Below are 20,234 nucleotides of genomic sequence, written 5' to 3'. Positions count from 1 at the left end.
TTACTAAAGTGAAAACAGTTAGTGGCTTTTTGGAGGAAATGGATTTAGTGAATTTCCTGGCCCTACCTTGTACTGCATCAGCATGCCATCTCCTTCAGAAGAACGTTATTGATGTTTAAGCACTGAAAGGTGAAGACAGCTCTACCATGAAGTCTGAGAAGCTTAAGGATTCATCTGAAAAAATTTTTTGTTCTTCACTGGCTTTGCTTAAGTAGACACTACTTACAGACTATTGAGTCTCTGTAGGATTTTCTAATATTAATGGAACACTCATTCATTTTTCCCATTAACACTTCCTGCTCCAAGTTCAAAAGTTTATTGATATAACACATCCAAAATAATTGAGGAAGAAGAATGCTACACATTTCATTTTTACCTTGACATAGGCCACAATCTTCAAGGAAATAGTTGCCAGGTAGAGGGAGTTCATTGCAAAATCCATTAAGTTCCACCAATCATGGATGTATTCCGTGAATCCACCATCCCACATTTCCTTTATCTCCCCCCAAATGAAACCTGAAGAATGGAGGCAATAAGTTTATTTACTACTTTATCAAGGCAGTGTTGAATATCACAACAAGAGTCCCCCAAGTGATAAAGGAGGAGATTCATGAATGAACTTGACTGAGTGGGTGAGACTCGGAGAGGTGGAGATCACTTAGGTCTCTTTTTGTCTACTCAACCTCCCAAGTTTGAATTTGTCAAACTTATGCTTTTCACTCATCTGGGCACTCTTCACTTTTATTTTTCAAAATTTACATATGACGTCTTAGGTTTCATCGTGGCATTTTGAGACATAAATCATAATTTGCTTTTGTTGTTCCTAACCCTGCTTCTCACTCACCTCTCTTCCTCCTTTACCCTTCTACTCCTTTCCGCTTTCAAGTCCCATGTGTTCTAGTTCCTCTTCCTCAATACCCCCTTTTCTCACAAGGTTTTCTTTCTATTTTTATGACCTCTATTCACACTCAACACTCATATATTTATCAGACCATTAAAAGTAAGGATCTGCATATAAAAGAACATGAGGTACTTATTTTTTCTTAGTCTAGCCTCATTCAATGGAATATTTCTGGAATCCATGCATTTCCTTTAGAGTTTTCAATTTTATTATTCTGCACAACTGAATAAACTTCCATTATGTGTATGTACCCTGTTTTTAATTATCTATTCATCTGTTGATGGGCATCTAGGTTGGTTCCATTTCCTTGTTGTTGCCGATAGTGCAGCAATAAACATAGAGGTATAAGTGTAAGTGTCTCTATGGTGGGATAGTGGGTCCTTTGGGTACCTGAGCCAGGCATACTACAGTTTCATGAGAAACTATCACACTGATTTCCACATTGCCTGCTTTAAGTCTCTCACCATCAGCCAATGAGGCTTCTTCTTTCCCATACCCTTGCCAGTACATGGCATCCCTTACTTTTGTGATGACAGCCATTATGAGTAGGATGAGAAAAAATTTAAGAGTAGTTCTAATTTTTATTTCCCTGATGGCTAAGGATGATGAATGCTTCTTGAAATATTTATCGTCCACTTTGTCCTTAATTGGATGCTATATCAATTTTGTCTTAAAGTTGATTTAGCTACTGAAATTTAAGGCACTGTACTCTACAGTTTTCCCATTTTGGAGTGTAATAAATTGGCTTCATCAGTATTATTCCATGGTCCTTACTTTCCACTGGGTACTAAGGAGAAAAGCTCTCCATGGGTTTTGAGGTGAGTAGGTCGACCAGGGACCAAATTGCCAGATGTAAGTGATGAATCTAGGCATTGTGGTCCCAAATGATTTAGGATCCTATTTTCTCTGTGTTCCTTTCATTATGTTGGTATTTTGTGGAGTTTTGCCTGATGACAGAGATATTTCAGTAAAAGTATGTGGTTTTGGTCAAGCTCGTCACTTCCCAGACTTTACGTATGAACCTCTAAGGGGATGCTGTTAACTTCCAGAACCAGGGTAGCACTTAAGCTGTCTCTGAGTAAATCCCAAGTGATGCTCATAATGCTAGCTTGGGGTTCACAGTCTGGTAATAAAGACTTAGAAGATGGCATGTACTGGATAGTCTGATAACATCAAATTAGGCCTAGAGACATAAGTACATCAACTTCACTGTTGCCAGTGGGAATTTCCCAGATTTCTCTGCTGACTGTGGGATCAGTATCCAAATAGAACATGGAACCTGAACAGGTGCTAGGATGGTGTGAAGTAGACACAGTCACAAGAAATCAACAGAATCCATGTGCCTCCTGGTTATGGGAAGAGGGCGCTTTAAGAAGAATGCTTAGTGCTTGCCCTATCCAGTTTACCTGAAGCCTATATGGACGAACATAAAGCTTTCTCCCCTAAACCATAACAGGCAGTTTTCCTCCATCCTAAGAGATGTTATGTGAGCAGATGCAAACACTGAGAACATGCCTGGTTTCCAGTGGCCCATGCCTACTTTAGCGATCAGAACCTAGAATTTCTTAGATTCTCAACAAAGGCCTACTGGAGGGGCTCCTAGTTCAGAGCTACTCTGAGGACATGTTCCAGTGTTTTTTTTTTTTTTTTTGGAGGACTAGAAGACAGCCTGGTCATTATTGTTGTTCTGTTTCACACACCTAGAACCCAAGGCAGAATCATCCATTCCACAATAGTTGGGGGAGGCCCTTGTACGTGGAGGTCTGTCCTGACGATATGCTGAGAGGCCAGGAGGAGCATGAAGAGGAAGGTCAGATAGGAAGCTGTGTGGCAGATGAACTTGATAAAGGGCTTCTTGATGAAGAGCCCAAGGTTGCTCCTGGGTGAGATCAGATAGGCAATAGACAGCATAGGAAACAGGAAGCCAATGGTCATACAGGTCAGAAGCTTGACTACCCAGTGCTTTCTCCGCCATCCAGGGAAGCCATCATACCACAAGGTGGCAAGCAATTGTTGGCAGTTTGGCTGAGCAACAAACTAGGGGGGGAAAAAAGAGAGACAGAGAGAGCAAACACGTTAGGCACCTAAGATGTCCAGGAAAAAGTCAATGTTCATAATACTTATGCACAGTCTTCTCCAGCAAGAGACGATGTAACCAATCACAGTGGAGGCTGAAAAATCATGAAAAGCACATTGAAAAATTTAATTCCCAGGTCCATTCCAGACGGAGTCCTTAAGGTGTGAAGAGATAGCCCCTGGACATCAGTTTTCTAAATTTTCCTGGGAATATGCGTGCCTCTCAGCTGAGAATCATGAGGATTTTTATTTCAGACTGATTTGCTTCTACGTATTCCCGTCACCTACATGCGGTCACCATCAAGTGTGCAGTTAGTTTGGGGAAACACAAACTGCCGGAGAATAAGCCGTGCCTGTGGCTATGGTTTGAAATGGAAATTAGTCCCCTTTTTAATTTCGCCTCTTTCCCATTTTGTTTTGGGTTGCAACAAATCGTGTTGCTACTTTGCTATCTACTCAATACCCTTTATAGCCTAGATATACAACACGGGCAAAATATTTGGGGGCCAACACTATAATATTGTATACTAACCCAGCTGGGATTTGACTTAAGGCAATTTACAAAGTGTCAGTGATTAATAATTAAGGAATAATCAGCAAGGCAAGTCACCCTGCAGCTGCTACTTCCTGGTAAGTGACTCAATAGGGAGCTCAGCTGTCAACCATGATTTGAAATACTGCCTACATTTGACTATTCAAGCTTCCCAGGGGACAGATTAACATAGCTACACGGCGTAGCATACTAGTAGAGAGGACAGAAACCTGTTCCACCATTTAGCTAACACCTAAGGCAAACAATCCCAACTCTACTATTACATTTACAATGATCAGAAATTCTCAGTTGAATCCTTCTTCTCCTTGAGCACATGGGTAGACAATTTCCCAGCATTCCTAGTCATGGGACTAAATCCTCATTAATGGCATAGGAATAGAAATGATGTGTGACAGTTGAAGGATTGGCCCATAGACGGTTTCCATTTGTTCCTCTGTGACCTTACCCCATTTGGGGACTTTTGTGAGCTCATGCCCCTCATTATCCATGAGGAAGATAACTATCATGTTGACCAAGAATGTTTATATTGAACCATTACATGTATGAGAAAATTCTCTTGTTTTTAAGTCACCATATGTTTTTAGGTTTAAAGCAGATGAAAATTATGAAACTATGAAAAATAATCTCTATGACTAAAGAGACGGCTCAGTGTTTAAGAACACTTGTTGTTCTTGCAGAGGACCTGGGTTCAGTTCCAAGCCTCAACATGGCAACTCACAACCATTTGTAACACTCCGGTTCTAGAGGATTCAATGTTCTCTTCTCACCTCTGTGGGCACCAGGCACATATGTGGAACACATATACACACAAAGGCAAAGCACTCTCACACACAGTATATCAAATGTTTTCTAATTTCCAAAATATTTTTATTCTCTGACCTCGTTTCACCCAAATATGTTTATAATTTCTATTACGTACCTATAACTCCTTTCCACAATTCATACACAAAATCAAATAGACCCTTTTTACTTTTCTAGGCATCAGAGACTATGCTAAAGAAACCCAAGGAAAAATGGAGGGTAAAGCTAGAACTTCAGATGCAATGAAAAAAATTGAGAGTATTTAGTCTCGTGAGGAGCACAGTGTATGAAGAGTGGGGTGCCTTTTTTTTTAAGTTTTTAGTTTATTAGTTCTCTCTTTAGAAATGTGCCTCATCATGGCAGACTAAGTCACTGCAGGATTTTAGTCTTCTGCCTTTTTGCTAGCTCTAATGTTGGCCTTCACAAACGCCCAATTTACGACCTTTTTTCAATGTGATTTTGTGTTCCTTGCACTGTTTTTTTTTTTTTCTCAAATAGATCATGTTTTACAATCTGTATTTGGGCACATTCTGCTTGCATATTTAAAGGATTCATAAATCATGCCAAATCCAGTTGTCTTGCCACCATAATGGGTTCTGAATCCAAATGAAACAATGACATCTGGTATGGTCTTATGTATTTTGGCTAGCAGTGGCCGAATTTCTTTCTTCAGTGCTGTTGGTTTTCCAGAGTGAAGGGCATAGACGACCATTTGTTTCTTCTGAGGTAGATGGTTGGTCATCAATTTCCTGATCTTGACAATTACAGTGCCATTCATGATGGTGGCTGTCCTCAAACAGCCAAGGAGGAAAGGGGGACACTTTTGTGATGGACAGAAACATGAATATGCAAGGAAAGACTACCCTCCCAAGACAGTTTTACAACCGTGCAGCACAGGAACTGGAAAGGGTATGGACAGGGCATTACAGGGAACACAAAATAGGCTTCCTGAAGGGTGGGGCAGCACCTGAGTGGAGTATAAGGGATGTGTAGAAGATGGCGAGATACAGCAGAAGAGAGGGAACAGGAGAAAACAACAAAGGCAGAGTGGGTGATATAACCAAAGGCATTGAAAGAGGTGAAGAAGAGTATTATTCATCTTGGGAGCAGTTTTGGTGTGGCTGCAGCTTGTACTGTGAGGCTGGCTGTAAGTGATAAAAAATGAGACTGGGGGTAGGGAGGGGTCAAACAGCATATCAAATGATCTAATCTTGAGATACCATAAATAATGCAGACTAGCACTAAAAGAAATGGGGAAACATAAGCAGTTTAAGTATGTGTATGGACACACAGGCACGCATGTTTGCATGTTTCTTTAACAGTTTGTAGAACAGCATACTGGTATCATTTTCATTTTACAGATGATGACAACGACACCAAGATACATTTGTTGGTAGAAGGTAAGCCAGAACTGATACCCTAGTCCGGCTGACTTTATGGGCTAAGCTCACAAATACCGTGTTCTCTGAGACCCCTTGGGTAGTATGGTATGAGACAGAGAAAACTGGATTTCTTCATATCTTGCTCGTAGACCTTGCCACACTGATAGAAATGCCCATATCACTTACTGCTGTGGGAGAAGCATCAACAGTTTACTCACATATTTAGAAAGTGGAATATATGGAGCTATTAAATACTGTTAACAATTTCCAGTTAGCATATTATATTATCCAGTTAAGGAACCAGCCTGCCAGTAAAGGCCAGAGATGAGTGTAAAATACACCTAACAGTGGTTTAGACTATAGTATTCTATAAAATATATTGGTTCAACCCCTGGCTCTGCTACATATTAGTTATATAATTTTGAACATTACTAAAATTTTAAGTTAATCATTATGGAATATCTTTTCATTTATTTGGTCTTTATTTCTTCTAGCCATGTCTTATAATTTTCATGCCTTCCATTTAGTTCTTTAATTCTACTGGTTAGCACTTAATTAATTTCGATGCTATTCCTTTTCAAATTTAATTTTGGATTGCTTAGTGATACTGAGTAGAAACTATTTAGAGATAAAATTTTAACAAATTTAGTTAAAGCACCGAGCTTTTAGTCACGATTCATAAATTGAAACAACCTGTATTCTACAACTAGAAATCAAAGCTCCCACTAGACAATGCAGAACAATGGACCACACAAAGGAGGGAGAAGAAAATAAAACAAAAAGAGAAAAAAGCAAATTGCTAACATCAGGTTACTTCTATTTACTTTTTCTGCTATCAAAATACAGAGAACTTCATTATTATGTGGACTCAGGTAGACTGAACCTCCTGTTCTCCAAAATACTCATCTACTTTGAGTACTATCCGGATCCTTAAAGTGTTTGATTGATTATGTGACAATCAGTGTAAGTGACTATTTTGTTTTGGTCTAGTCTGTTGAAGCCTAGTTTCTGAGCTCAGTTCAAAACAATGTCTCCTCCATGGTTATTGTTCACTGATTTTGCATATTGATATTGTATGTTGTATTTGTAACCATCTCACTTATTAGAACTAATAGTTTTGGTTGTCGTTTATTCCTTAGGATTTTCTCAATACCAGATTATGTCATCTGGGAATAGAGTTTTAATTCTTCCTTTTTGAACTGGATGCTGATTTGTTCTTTTTACCCAACTGAACTAATGACTATCTCTAGTAAAGTGAAGAAGTAGCGAGGGTGTGAATGCATTTGTCTTAATTTAGATCTTGGGGCAAAAAGCCTTTCATAGTTTTCCATAGTTAGCTTTTATCTGGTTCTCTTCTAGTTAAACTTTTCACATGTTTCAATCATGACAGATTGTAGGATTTTATCAAGAGCTATTTTGTGTGCTCACCAACGAGATCTTATTTATGGGCTTTATCCTTTTCTCCACTACTACATTATATTGGTTGATTTTATGTTGAATGGCTTTCACATTCCTGGGATACATTCCATTTGGGTAGGTGTGTGATCCTTTTTATACATTGTTGCAATCAGATTGGTTTTGTTGTTTAGTCTATTATTATCCCCAACTATTATGGTCGGCCTCAGACAGCCCAGTTTTTAAACAACTGTTGCTTATGCTTTCCAAAATGCCCTTGAAAGGGCTGCTGGTGTAAGAAGGCAAGGGCTGTGACTGACACTTATCTTTTTAGAGAGTTGCCTAACAGTCATACTGACAGTACTCTAGGGATAGGTTTATTCAGAGTGATCTATAATCATTCTGCTCACTCCAGTGGATGCCAGGTGCTGACTTTTCACAGATACTGCGACAACAGGGATTTTGGCTTTCCATGTTGCTATGGGCTGGGTAAAGGAAGATGAGAACAGGATCTGTTAAAATGCTGCAAACCTTGCTGGTCTTCCTGATATTCAGCTGGTTTCTTTGGATAAATTAATCTCTGATTGTTGGAAGCTTTTGGGTCATGTCTAGAGTTCTGGGGGAAAACGTCAATTTTAAGGAAATTCTCAAGGTCTTGGTGCTATTTTGTAAGAGTGAATTTTCAGAAGTCCAGACTCTGCCATTCTGAAAGTGTTTTTTGTGACTTTTTAACTTGTCATGTGTGAGAATTGGGGGAAATGGTACATTTATTTCCCAATTCTTCTGTTCAGGAACATCAAAAGAAATAAACAAAACCAATAAAGCAAAGCAAAATGAAGTTTAAGGAAGATAGGAGCTTCTGAATAGCTTCCTGGATTCAGAACATGTTTTATTCTTCAATAGATTCTTAATATTTTGCAAAACACCTTACATAAGGTTGATGCTAAATAAATATTTTAAAATAGTCTCGTTTATTCTTTGACAATTTCACACATATACAAATTGTATTTTTTATTTGCCCCCTACTCCTCCCCAACAAATTCTCCCACTTCATGTTCTCTGTCTCCCTGTCTCTGCCTCTGTCTGTCTCTCTCTCCTTTTAAAATAACTCAGAACCCAATTAGTGCTGCATGAACATTCATGGGTTTGAGGTCATCCTCATTACCATGTGGACCATGGGTAATCAGGAGCCAAACTATTGAAGAAAACTGACTCCTCCTTCCCCAACTGCCAATAGCTCCTCAGCTAGGGGTGGGGGCCACATAAGTTCCTCCCCCATTTATGCTGGAATGTTGACTGCTTTGATTTTGTGCAGTGATGGAGGAGGGTCATCTGTCTGTGTTACTCTCATTGGTTAATAAAGAAACTGCCTTGGCTTTTTGATAGGGCAGGATTTAGATAGGTGGTGTAGACAGAACAGAATGTTGGGATAACAGAATGTCAGATGCCATGGAGCCAGCTGCCAGGTCAGACATGCTGAATCTTTCCCAGTAAGCCACCACCTCGTGGTGCTACACAGATTATTAGAAATTGGTTAATCAAGATGTGAGAGTTAGCCAAGAAGAGGCTAGAGCTAATGGGCCAGGCAGTTTTTAAATGAATACAATTTGTGTGTTGTTATTTCGGGTGTACAGCTAGCCGTGCGGGAGCTGGGCGGGACAAAAAGCAGGCCTGCCCACAGCTCATCACTAGAGTGCAGGTCTTATACAGGCAACCACAGCTGCTGTGAGTATAAGTATCTTTTTTTTAAAAAAAAAAAAAACATAAATGATTGAATAATTACCTCTATGTTGCCAGACCCAGCAGAGAGGGCCCTCTTTCCAAAATCATCATTCCTTAGACTATGAAGGAAGCCATGCCAGGGGGCTAAGATAATTCTCCTAGGAATCCCATCTAGGAATGATTCTTACCATGGGGGCATTACTGAATCTTATAAAGTGCCTCATAATGAGATTTTTCACATGCATCAGCTCACAATAACAGCAGATATTGGTATCATACTCATTTTATGGATGATGCCAATGGTACTTGTGGTGATACTTTGTGATCTAATAAAGCTTGCCTGAAGATCAGAGTTAGTTAGTCATAGAGACCAGGCAGTGTTGGCACACACATTTAATCTCAGCACTCTGGAGTCAGAGGCAGATAGATTTCTGTGAGTTTAATGTCACCCTGGGCTGTGCTAGATTGATATAGTCTCAAAGAGAAATAGAACCAGGAAGTAGTGGCTCACACCTTTAATCCCAGTACTTGGGAGTAAAATGCCTTTAATCCCAGTACTAAGATGGTAGAACAGGAAGTGATATGGCTGGGCAGAGAGAAGAATACAAGGTGGGAGAAGACAGGAATTTGCTGCATCCAGTCTGAGGATTTGTGGAGATAGGATCTTGCCCATTTTGGTCTGAGGATTTGGTAGATGTAAAAGGTCTCTCTGCTGGCTGACTCCTTTATTTCTCTGGTATTTCAGCATTTACTCTGATATCTGACTCCAGATTTTTATTATTAATACCAATTAGAATTCACACGACAGGTGTTAAGATACATTTGTTGGTAGGTAGTAGAGCCAGAACCCTAGTTTGACTGACTCCCTGAGCTAAGCTAACAAATACTATGCTCTCTTACAATCAAAGGGTAGTATGGTCTGAGAAACACAGAAAGATGAATCTCTTCACATCTTGCTTTTAGACCTTGCCACCCTAATAGAAATGCTCATATCACTTACCATAGTACATGGATCATTTAAACAGTGTCAACAGTTTCCAGTTAGCATATTACATTAGTCAGTCAAGGGACCTGCCTGCTACTAAAGCCTAGAAATGATCAGGCCCCTGAGTAGCATGTAGGAAAGGTGAAAACAGAAGGGGCCTACTTAAGAACACAGAAAATTACCAAAGACAGGGGGCTGGAGAAATGGTTCAGAGGTTAAGAGCACTGATTGTTCTTCCAAAGGTCCTGAGTTCAATTCCCAGCAACCACATGGTGGCTCACAACCATCTGTAATGAGATCTGGTGCCCCCTTCCGGCCTGTAGGCATATATGCAGACAGAACACTGTAAACAAGTAAATAAAAATCTAAAAAAAAAATGTACCAAAGAGCTGAGCTACCTCACTTAGCTTGGTGCCAGATTTGCATGTGATTCATCTTTCCAAACTATGCAAATCTTCTGCATAATTTTTCCTCACTGCCATTATCCTGCTCCTTTTGACTGCCTCATTCCCCAACAATTTCAGGCAATGGTTGCAATTTATTAGAAATGTGTCTGACATAATACACAGAACTCTTCGAAAGTCTTGTCTTTCCCCCTTCAACATTAAGCTCCTTTTGTTCACTTACATTTTTGAGATGGGGTCTCATTATGGAGCTCAAGCCAAGCATGATCTCACTTCCTGCCTCTGCTTCTCCCATGCTGGGATTACAGTTGGGAGCCACCATGCCTGGCCTAAGATTGCTTTCTTTCTTTTAAAATTGAATTTTGCCAGCACACATGTGATATTCAGAGGACAACCTTGTGCAATCAGTCGTCTCCTTCCACCTTTACATGGATTCTGGAGATCAAACCCAGGTGACCAGGCTTGCATGACTGAGTTCTTCACCTACTGAGCCATCTCAGCAGCCTAAGGTTGTGCTTTAAGTCAGTAATTTTCAACCTTCCGAATGCTGTGACCCCATAATACAATTTCTCATGTTTTAGTGAGCCCCCAACCATAAAATTATTTTTGTTGTTACTTCATAACTGTAATTTTACTACTGTCATGAATTGTAATGTAAATATCTGTGTTTATTTACTGATGGTCTTGGGTGATTCCTGGGAAAGAATTGTTTGACCCCCAAAGGGGTTGCTAACACCAGGTTGGGAACCGCTGCTTTAAGTGGAGTGACATAGTTACTTTTTGCCCCTTGCAGGAGTACTTCTTGGCAGGAATGATGCAAAGTTGGATTGGCAATAGCTTATCCTTTGCTCAGAAAACTGGAAAGTTTTCTTGGCTTTCCTCTTAGTAGAATTCTGACTTCATTTATAAAGGGAGAACAAAAGTCACATACGAGAGGCTTGTTTCTACAGCTGTCTAAATAGTCAGTTGGCTTTAGTAGCTCATTTACCTGCTGACCCCTCGGCACATCAGAAATTGATTTGCTTATTGCAAGGAATGCATATGGAACTTTCAACAAGTATTTATACCCACTCCAGTCCAGTGCTGACTAGTGCTTGCTGGAGGAGCATGACCGGAGAAGACTTGGGATGTTTTCCAGCCTTCAAGAGCCTAATTACTAGGAAACTATTAACAAGGCAAGCACCTGAGAGCTAAGATGCTTGCAGAAGTCACACAGAGGGTAGACAGGCTAGGTCCCCAGATGGTTGGCTCTTACAGATAATCAAGGCCACTCCCCTCTCCAAATCCAGGGATTATTTTGCCAAGTAAAGGTTAGAGAAAAGCTCCTGCATATTTTATTTCCTATTACCATTTTATAAGAGAAAGGGCTAAAATGAAATACACTCATTCAGTGTAGATCCACATAATAGCTTTGGGAAAATTTCACAACTTTGTCATGGGAACTTAGGACATTCATTAGAAAGTAGGAAGATTTATGCAGTATGAAAAGGAAACAGCATAGGTTATTCAGAAGCAGGAATAATCAGCAGGCACCAAAGTACTAAGGAAAGGCTGGAGAAAATCATGAAATCAGAGTATGATACTTCTTTTTTGAAGCCTTCCTTGATTTCTCCAGCCGGAGGTGACCTGTCATTCCTCCTTAAGCCCAGGTGACTTTGCTTCTTCTTGCTGGTCCTCATGCTGTACTTGCTCTGAGTGGAGACTGTGCCTGTGACATGGCCTTTATATTAGACTGTTAAGCTGCTAAGAGAGAAACACTTTCACATGCGCCATTTCCATCTCAGCGTGCTTTGTGGCTTTTATGGCATTTGACAATATGAAGCAATTTCTCCCTCTTCTCCCTGCTAAATTTCTGACTTAAATGATCAACTGTCAGAAATCCTTCCCTCTTGGCCACTCAAGCACATAACTCATATAGCACAGGCCCCTGCCAAGTCCTCAGGAATGCAGACACCATTTCTCTTTTCATCTAAATTCTGGAGTCCCTCAAGGCATGTCTCTATCAGTAGTCATAAGAGTCAGAGACAAAATATGCACAGCATTTCCTGTGCTTTGGGTAATTTTAAAAGCTCTTTATGTGTACAGATGGTCCCTGATTCATGATGCTTGGACTTCTTATGCTACGAAAGCAATATGCACACAGTATAAATTGTACTTCAAATTTAAAATTTTGTTGCTGTGCATTTGAGGCCATCCTGGGTTATATTAGTGAAGCAGTTCTCAACCTGTGGGGTCTCAATCCCTTTGAGGGTTGAATGACCCTTTCACAGGGGTCCCATATCAGATATCCTGCATATCAGATACTTATATAATGATTCACAACTAGCAAAATTATAGTTATAAAGTAGCAAGAAAAATAGTTTTATGGTTGGGCATCAGCATTAGGAAGGTTGAGAACCACTGTATTAATGACTTTCATGCCAGCTAGGACCAAAGAGTGAGACATATCCTCATAGAATCAAAATAAATAAAAGAATGAATAAAATGAAATACAAATCTGAACTTTTTCTTGGGCTGGGTATATGCCATCTTATCCTCACTGGTGATAATGGGCAGTGGCAGTGGCCGTAGCATTGCTCCTAATCAGTCACAGGAGCATGAAGGGAAACAATGATTGTCTAGAGTAGATGGGGTTGCACAGAAGTTATAAATAAAGATATTTACATTGGTGTTTTTGATTTTAGCCATTCTGACCGGTGTAAGATGGTATCTTAATGTTGTCTTGATTTGCATTTCCCTGATTGCTAAGGAAGTTGAGCACGATCTTAAGTGTCTTTTGGCCATTTGAACTTCTTCTGTTGAAAAGTCTCTGTTCAGCTCAGTGCCCCATTTTATAATTGGATTGATTAACCTTTTTTCGGTCTAATTTCTTGAGTTCTTTGTATATTTTGGATATCAGACCTTTGTTAGTTGCAGGGTTGGTGAAGATCTTCTCCCAGTCAGTGGGTTGCCTTTCTGTCTTAGTGACAGTGTCCTTTGCTTTACAGAAGCTTCTCAGTCTCAGGAGGTCCCATTTATTCAATGATGTCCTTAGTGTTTGTGCTGCTGGGGTTATACATAGGAAGTGTTCTCCTGTGCCCATGTGTTGTAGAGTACTTCCCACTTTCTCTTCTATCAGGTTCAGTGTGTTTGGACTGATATTGAGGTCTTTAATCCATTTGGACTTGAGTTTTGTGCATGGTAATAGATATGGATCTATTTTCATTCTTCTACAGATTGACTTCCAGTTTTGCCAGCACAATTTGTCTCTAGGATGTGTCAGGTTGACAGTTAGCACTAATCATCACAATGAGGAAGCTGAGGTGTTCTGTTTACCACCTTGCCCACAGAAGAAGGCACCCAGGCCCTTTATGCAAAGACATGGACGTATGGCACACTTTTCCTTCTTAGTCTTATTTTTGGCTAGGCATATGTGGAAATACCAGCAGGAGTAACAGCCCAGAGAAAGGTTCTGAAGTTATAGGATCTGCTTATGTCAAGGTACATAAAAGTGCACATGCATCAGTAATCTCTTTGGAAGGTACGCCCTGTTAACACAGTAAAAAATTAGCAATAAAGCATCCCAACTCCTTTAAAAAAAATAAAGATATTTACAGTGTACAGCAGACTTATGTGTGTGCGTGCCCACCAGAAGTGGAAGAAAGCTACTACAACATACCTAGGAATTTGGTACTATTATTACAACTAGTTACAGGTAAAGTAATTGAGGCTCAGACAGATGAAATAATAATAATCATAGCCCTAACTAACATTTTAATACCTACTGTGCACCATGCTGTAGCAAGCACTCACTGAAGAACAAAAAGGTAGGGACAGATTTCTCTGGATATTCACATTCCATCATCTGAAGAGGCAATGGAAAGTGTAGGAGAATTTCCTTGGAGAGCAGAGGACCTGGGCTCAGTAAACTTTTAAGAAGTGAGCTAGGTTGTGAGACAGAACAAGTCAGCAGGCATGGAGCTTGTGTGGGCTCTGTCAGGAATGAACAGTAACTCCTCAGTTCATCCTGTGTCCTGCCATAGAGGCTGTAAGAAAGTAAAGAAGAAAGAAAGGAAAGAAGGAAAGAAGGTAGGTAGGAAGGACTAAATCTCTACCTGGATAAAGAATGTTGGTCCCACATTGAACCATCTCACTGGCTATTTTCAGATGGTAATGTACATAAAATTCAATAGAAGAGACTGGAAGGAAGGTTTTTTTTTTTTTTTTTTAACATGTGTTGAATAGCTAGAAGTTTGTGAGATAATGTAGTTGGCATTCCCTGATTCATGCAAAAACTTTTTTCTCTTGGTATTCCCTAAAACAATTCGGCCTAACAGCTATTAAGTAGCACATACATTGTATTCAGTATTATTAACAAACTGAGGATGATTTAAAGGATTTATGATAATATGCAAATACTGGGGAACTTTATGTACGAGACCTGAGCACCTGAGGGTTTAGGTCTCCAAGAAGGAACAGTTGCTGGAGTAGAGCTCACTGTTCTCTGCAGTTACTGCAACAAATTGTCTTTGAATGCTTATAAAACAAATAAACTTGTTTCAAGCTGGACAGTTGATAATGGATACAAATATTTCTTTCTTTACTTTGAAAGTAGAAAGATTTGAGAAGGAAGATATAGTGATCCTCTTCTAAAGGTGGGAAGATGCAGGTCAGCAGGGCGGTGATGGAGCACGCCTTTAATCCCAGCACTAGGGATCCAGAGGCAGGGGATCTCTGAGTTTGAGGCCAACCTGTTTACAGAGCAAGTTCCAGGATAGTCAAGGCTACACAGAGAAACCTTGTCTTGAAAAAACCAAAAGGAGAGGGGGGGAGGGGAGGGAGAGTGAGTCACCTATTTTTTCCATCAGTAAATGTCTGCACACTGAAATGGGCCAGACTTCTGTTGTATCAGAGGTCAGCTGCAAAAGATAGTCTGTGAACAAGATGGTGTTTGAAAACTAGCTCAGCTGAAATGATTTAAGATGAATTACTTTTGTTTCCTTTGTGGCTGCCAATCAAGCTGGTCTCAAGAAGGCAAACAATGGCAATGCAAATAGAGAAATATTTTCTAGGGCAGTGGTTCTCTACCTTCCTAATGCTGCAACCCTTTATTACAGTTCTTCATGTTGTGACCCCCAACCACAAAATTACTTTTATTGTTACATCATAACTGTAATTTTGCTACTGTTATGAATTGTAATGTAAAATCTGTGTTTTCCAATGGTCTTAGGCTCCCCCACCCTGGAAAAGGGTCAGTTGAACTCAGGAGTCAACAGTGGTTGAGTACCACTGTTCTAGGACCAACCTTCAACCACAACAGTGAGTTTGCAAAGCTGTATCTTCATTAAACATGCCCCTTCTATCATTACCAAGGCAGCAGTCATCTGACATCAATATTTAGTAGGGAGTTTTAGCCCAGTGTATGATTGGAAGTAGCCTTGTAGTTTCTTTTTAAGGGCATTTTTATATTTATTCAGCTACATCATAAATCCTTTCTAAACTTTATGCAAAAAGGAGATGCCTTTTTATCTCAGAATTACTGAGATACTTTATACAATGTTGTTGCCATTAACTTGCAGACTTGATCCTGGAGCTGGGCTACTAGTTTAAAGGGAAAAACAGATGCAGGTGATATGGGATTTCCCTCTGTATGTTGTGATTACCATTAATGAATAAAGAAACTGCTTTGGGCCTATAGCAGGGCAGAACTTAGCTAGGTGGGGAAAACTAAACCGAATGCTGGGTGGAAAAAGGCAGAGTCAGAGAGAAGCCATGGAGCAGCCACCAGAGACAGACATTGAGAACTTTACCTGGTCAATTACAGCCATGTGGCAATACACAGGTTAATAGAAATGTGTTAAATTAATATGTAAGAGTTAGTCAATAAGAAGTAAGAGCTAATAGGTCAAGCAGTGATTTAATCAATACAGTTTCTGTGGGATTATTTTGGGGCTAAGCAGCCGAGAATGAAACAAGCGGCCTCCTCCAACACGCAGACTTGCAAAAGACGTCTTACAAAAGACGTCAGTAGGAAAATACACTTCCTATGTCAAGCTAGACCTGAGCCCCACTAACATGAATTAAATGGAGCGAAATGGGGCTAGAAACTATCTCAAAACACATATTTTAAGTACATTTTTTTTTAATTTGAAAATAATTACACATAGTGGTCAGTGTTGGTTCAATGCGGTTCCCTCACAAATACTCTAATTCTCTTGGGTTGGATATGGTAAATGGACTTTTAAAGAAATTATAACAGCTGGATTATATCTTATACAATGATTTCTTCTGACATGAGACGGTAAGCAGAGGCTTGTGGGAATAAATTCCTTCTCTGAAAGGGCCTTCTGAAAGGAAAGGGACCCTGTATTGGAAAGTTGCTCAGCAGGGAGGGAGCGGGTGACACAGAGCATGAAAGCTAGGGAAAATGGAGAGCCTCATAGCTGAGTAAAGCCATGCAAGAATTCATATAGGGCATATGGCCAGGGTCAGGTCACCTCAGAATTGTAGCCCTACTGGCTTAACTTGAGAAGCTGGAAGGGGAAATACTTTGAAGAACAAGCATACCAAAGCAGAAAACTATAAACTAACGGTCAAACTAATACCACAAACCCAGCAGGGAGTTAGGAATCTGATGAGAACTAAAGTTGTAACTGATCCTGGTGGCATGCCTTAGATAGCTGGTTGTTCTTTGAGGGCTGGGGCACCAAGCCCAGCCCCTGGGAGGATGTAAGGGGCTCTGGTGCTGACAAGTCCCATCTCAGCCCCATTCCTGCCTCTCCTCCAGGAGCAAAAGCATTTTGGAACTCTAAAGTTTGTTCACTTTTAGAACAATAGCATGGTGTCTGTACCATCGGTCAGGTAATTCTCAGTGGGAAGGCAGCACTCATCACTATGCTTGCCAAGCTTAACATGTGCAAATCAGGTTGCCCAATTAAATATAAACTTCAGATAAGTAAAAATAATGACTTGTAGTAAATGCATTGATAATACTCAATTTATAACTCTTCAAACCAGTTGTGATGGTCTACCCTATAATTCCAGCACTCAAGAGATTGAAGCAGGTTTGCCATAGTTTCAAGGCCAGCCTGGGCTACTTATGAGTTTGAGATTAGCCTGGCCTACTGACTGAGGCCTCATATCAATAAAAACTCCACAAAACTTAACGTCTAATTTATGACTTTTTACCTTTATGATAGTCTGAAGGCTGTACACATTCAATAGGAATCATATTTTGAATTTTAAATTTCTTTCTTTGTGGGACAGTCTCTAATGTGGTCTGAAACTCTTATGATGCTGAAGAGTAGTGGTGAACCACAGCTGCCAGTTAGTCCCATGGTCACAACTGGAAGTGATGAATACACTACAGTGTACTATGTCACTGAGCTGGGACAGTCTACAGGTTAGCTGTAGTAAATGCAGTTTTGACTTCCACTTTGAACCAGCCATGGATTTAAGGACAAGCTATATCCTAAGTGGGGGGGGGCATCTATACTGAACTTTTAGTCTGACTTGACCTGTGATTTGTAGTGGAATGCAAATGAGTCTTTGGGTTTGTTTCTTTTTCCATGTAACAGTGTTGCCTGCTTCACAGAACTGTTAGGACAATTATACAGATCATGGGTGGGAAGTACTTTACAATGTTCTCAATGTTGGACAGATGGATGTCTCTTTGATCACATGGCAGAATAATACAAGCTGTTGGCCTAAAGTATGCTCTACTAATGATAATGTTGCAAAGTCAAGGGCATAGTCTTTCCTTTATAATCAGAAGAAGAAACTTGGTGTTCAAGTGACAGCCTCTTTGCACGATGACCTTGGATAAATTATTAAATGTTTCTGGCCCTCAGTTTTCCTATCTGCAAAATGAGGATTATAAAGCAACCCATATCTTACTGTCATTATGAGGACTAAGGGAGTTAATTCAGTTGCCAGGCAACTAAGAAATAAGTATTTTATTTAATCATGGATTATTATGAGGATTAAATGAGCCCTTCACTCAATAAAGGGTAGCTATTTTCATCATTATTGTTATTGTGAAATAGATGGAGAAATAGCTGCTTCATATATATACATATACAGTATTGAGGCGATGAGATGTATGATTTAACCAAGTCATGCTTAGACATAATTTGTATGCATCGTGTTTGCTTCCATTTTCAGTCCCTGTGTACATTCTGTGCATGTGTCCTGCTATGCTAATTTTTGGCTTTGAATTCTGGAAAGGAGTTTGGTGGTGGTGGCAGAAGAGAGAAAAGATGGTGAGGTACAAAAGTGCTATTGTATTGGAAAAGTACATCCAATTGGAGTCAGCAGACTCCTTATTATAGTCAGATCCGATGAAAACCTTCTAATAACTGAATTCTGGAATGGAAAACTGGATTGTTATGCAAGACACATCACAGAGGATGAAGGGTAACGGTAGATAACAGAGAAATCTTTCTTGTGAGAGACTGGGAAATCAGGCCGGCAAAAAGGATGGCTTGACAAGCTAAGGTATGTCAGGGCTGGTTTTAAAGCCCGGATGAAGGATTGAATGAGTAGGGTTTTCACTCAAAGTAAAAATTTGAGGGCGTCTTTCTCTTGGAACCCTTCCCTCTCTTAGGAAAATTTCCCCCTAACTTTTCTTTAACAAATCTAAGTATTCATTGCTGACAAAAACAAGACACTTTCAGGGTGACTTTTACTGGGTCACTTTTTTCAGAATCATAAGACAGCAATGGAGTGTGGCTCCTGTGTGTTTAATGCAACCCAGGAACAGTATGACATTTGCTGTTATGTCCTCCTAGTCATTGTACTCATTTCTCTACCTTTTCAGTCAGTCATATTCTCCTTTTCTGGTATATATAGGAGGGCTTTTAATGCTTGGAAGTCTTCTAAGAAGTCACTTTCCAGTTTGGGGATGTGACTGAGAAATAGGGTTCTTGCTTAGGATGCACAAGACTTTGATTCCTTTGATTCCAGTCCTCAGCACTGAAATGAAAACTTTCTGTCTAGGCTATAACACTTAAGTAAGCAACCTTTATAAGAACCTACATCACTAGAACCTTTAGTATCTTAATTAGGACACAATCATCAAGACTCATGCTTCCAGAATGGAATTCCTGAAGCAGAATCCTAACATTTGTAACAATCAGATTGCTGCCTCCCAGGATGGGATTCCTTGGGTGGGACAGAACTACAGGAAGCCAGAAAACTTTCTAACTAATGATTGAAACAGAAAGGTAAACTCACAAGAACCCATTGTTTCTTTAGCTGAAAAGAGAATCAAATTATCTGGAAATCCATGGGAGTGATAATTCTTCTGAGTACAGGGACCACTAGGGCCTTGGTGGCTTGAGTTTTTAAAGAGCAAAGGAAGTATCCTAACCCATATCCTATTCCTTCCTTCTAGGGACTGGCCTATGGTAGGCTTTCCCACCAACCTTCCTCTTTCCCCTTTCTTATGCAAGGCTGATGAACTCTAGGCTAATGTTCTACCACTCACTTAATTTTCCAGTCCCAGTGGTGGGCTTTAAATAGTCGTGAATTATTGGAAGCTTTACCGTAGGCCAGATAATTCACAATTACTCATTCCTTTCATTTTTAATTCTCCCAATGATGACTCCGAGAGGACACATTATTTTTTTGTCGTGCTGATGAAGAAATTGTGACAGATGCATGTGGCTTGTCTACAGGGTAAGAACCGGGTCTTTAAACCAAAGTTGCCTTCATCACATCATTAATACACTAACTTAGAGGTCATCTGAATATAAGAGTCTATGGACCAAATCGAGCCTGTTATGATTCCTTCCTTTTTGAAATCAGTACAGTTTGTGGAAATGATGCTCATTCATTACATGATACCTAAGGTTTCTTTGGTAATGAGGGTAGCAGGAGTGGGTATCACAAGAGAAAATGTTGCCCTACAACATCAAAAATATACTTGTTTTCTGGTCATGGGATAACCACTATCCCACACAATCTCTAGTGTGTAAGCTCTGAGATAGACCTGAAGTTATACTCTGCTTTTGCCCCTACTTTGCAGTATGTGCTT

General features: G+C 40.0%; 1 protein-coding gene across 2 annotated transcripts in view; it reads right to left on the bottom strand.

Moving 5' to 3' along the window:
• Nucleotides 1-20,234, bottom strand: part of Trpc5 (transient receptor potential cation channel subfamily C member 5) — a 310,345-nt gene that overhangs the window by 58,979 nt on the left and 231,132 nt on the right. For both annotated transcript variants that reach the window (XM_057759928.1, XM_057759929.1), the window contains exons 4-5: nt 2,602-2,938; nt 377-516 (exon numbers count right to left, since the gene is read on the bottom strand). In XM_057759928.1, the coding sequence (XP_057615911.1) occupies nt 377-516; nt 2,602-2,938 (477 nt within the window). The remainder of the gene's footprint in view (nt 1-376; nt 517-2,601; nt 2,939-20,234) is intronic.

Source organism: Chionomys nivalis, chromosome X (genome assembly GCF_950005125.1).
Source record: "Chionomys nivalis chromosome X, mChiNiv1.1, whole genome shotgun sequence".
NCBI classification, from domain to species: Eukaryota; Metazoa; Chordata; class Mammalia; order Rodentia; family Cricetidae; genus Chionomys; species Chionomys nivalis.
Note: the sequence above shows the minus strand (reverse complement) of the source record. Positions and strands in the feature narration are given on the sequence as shown.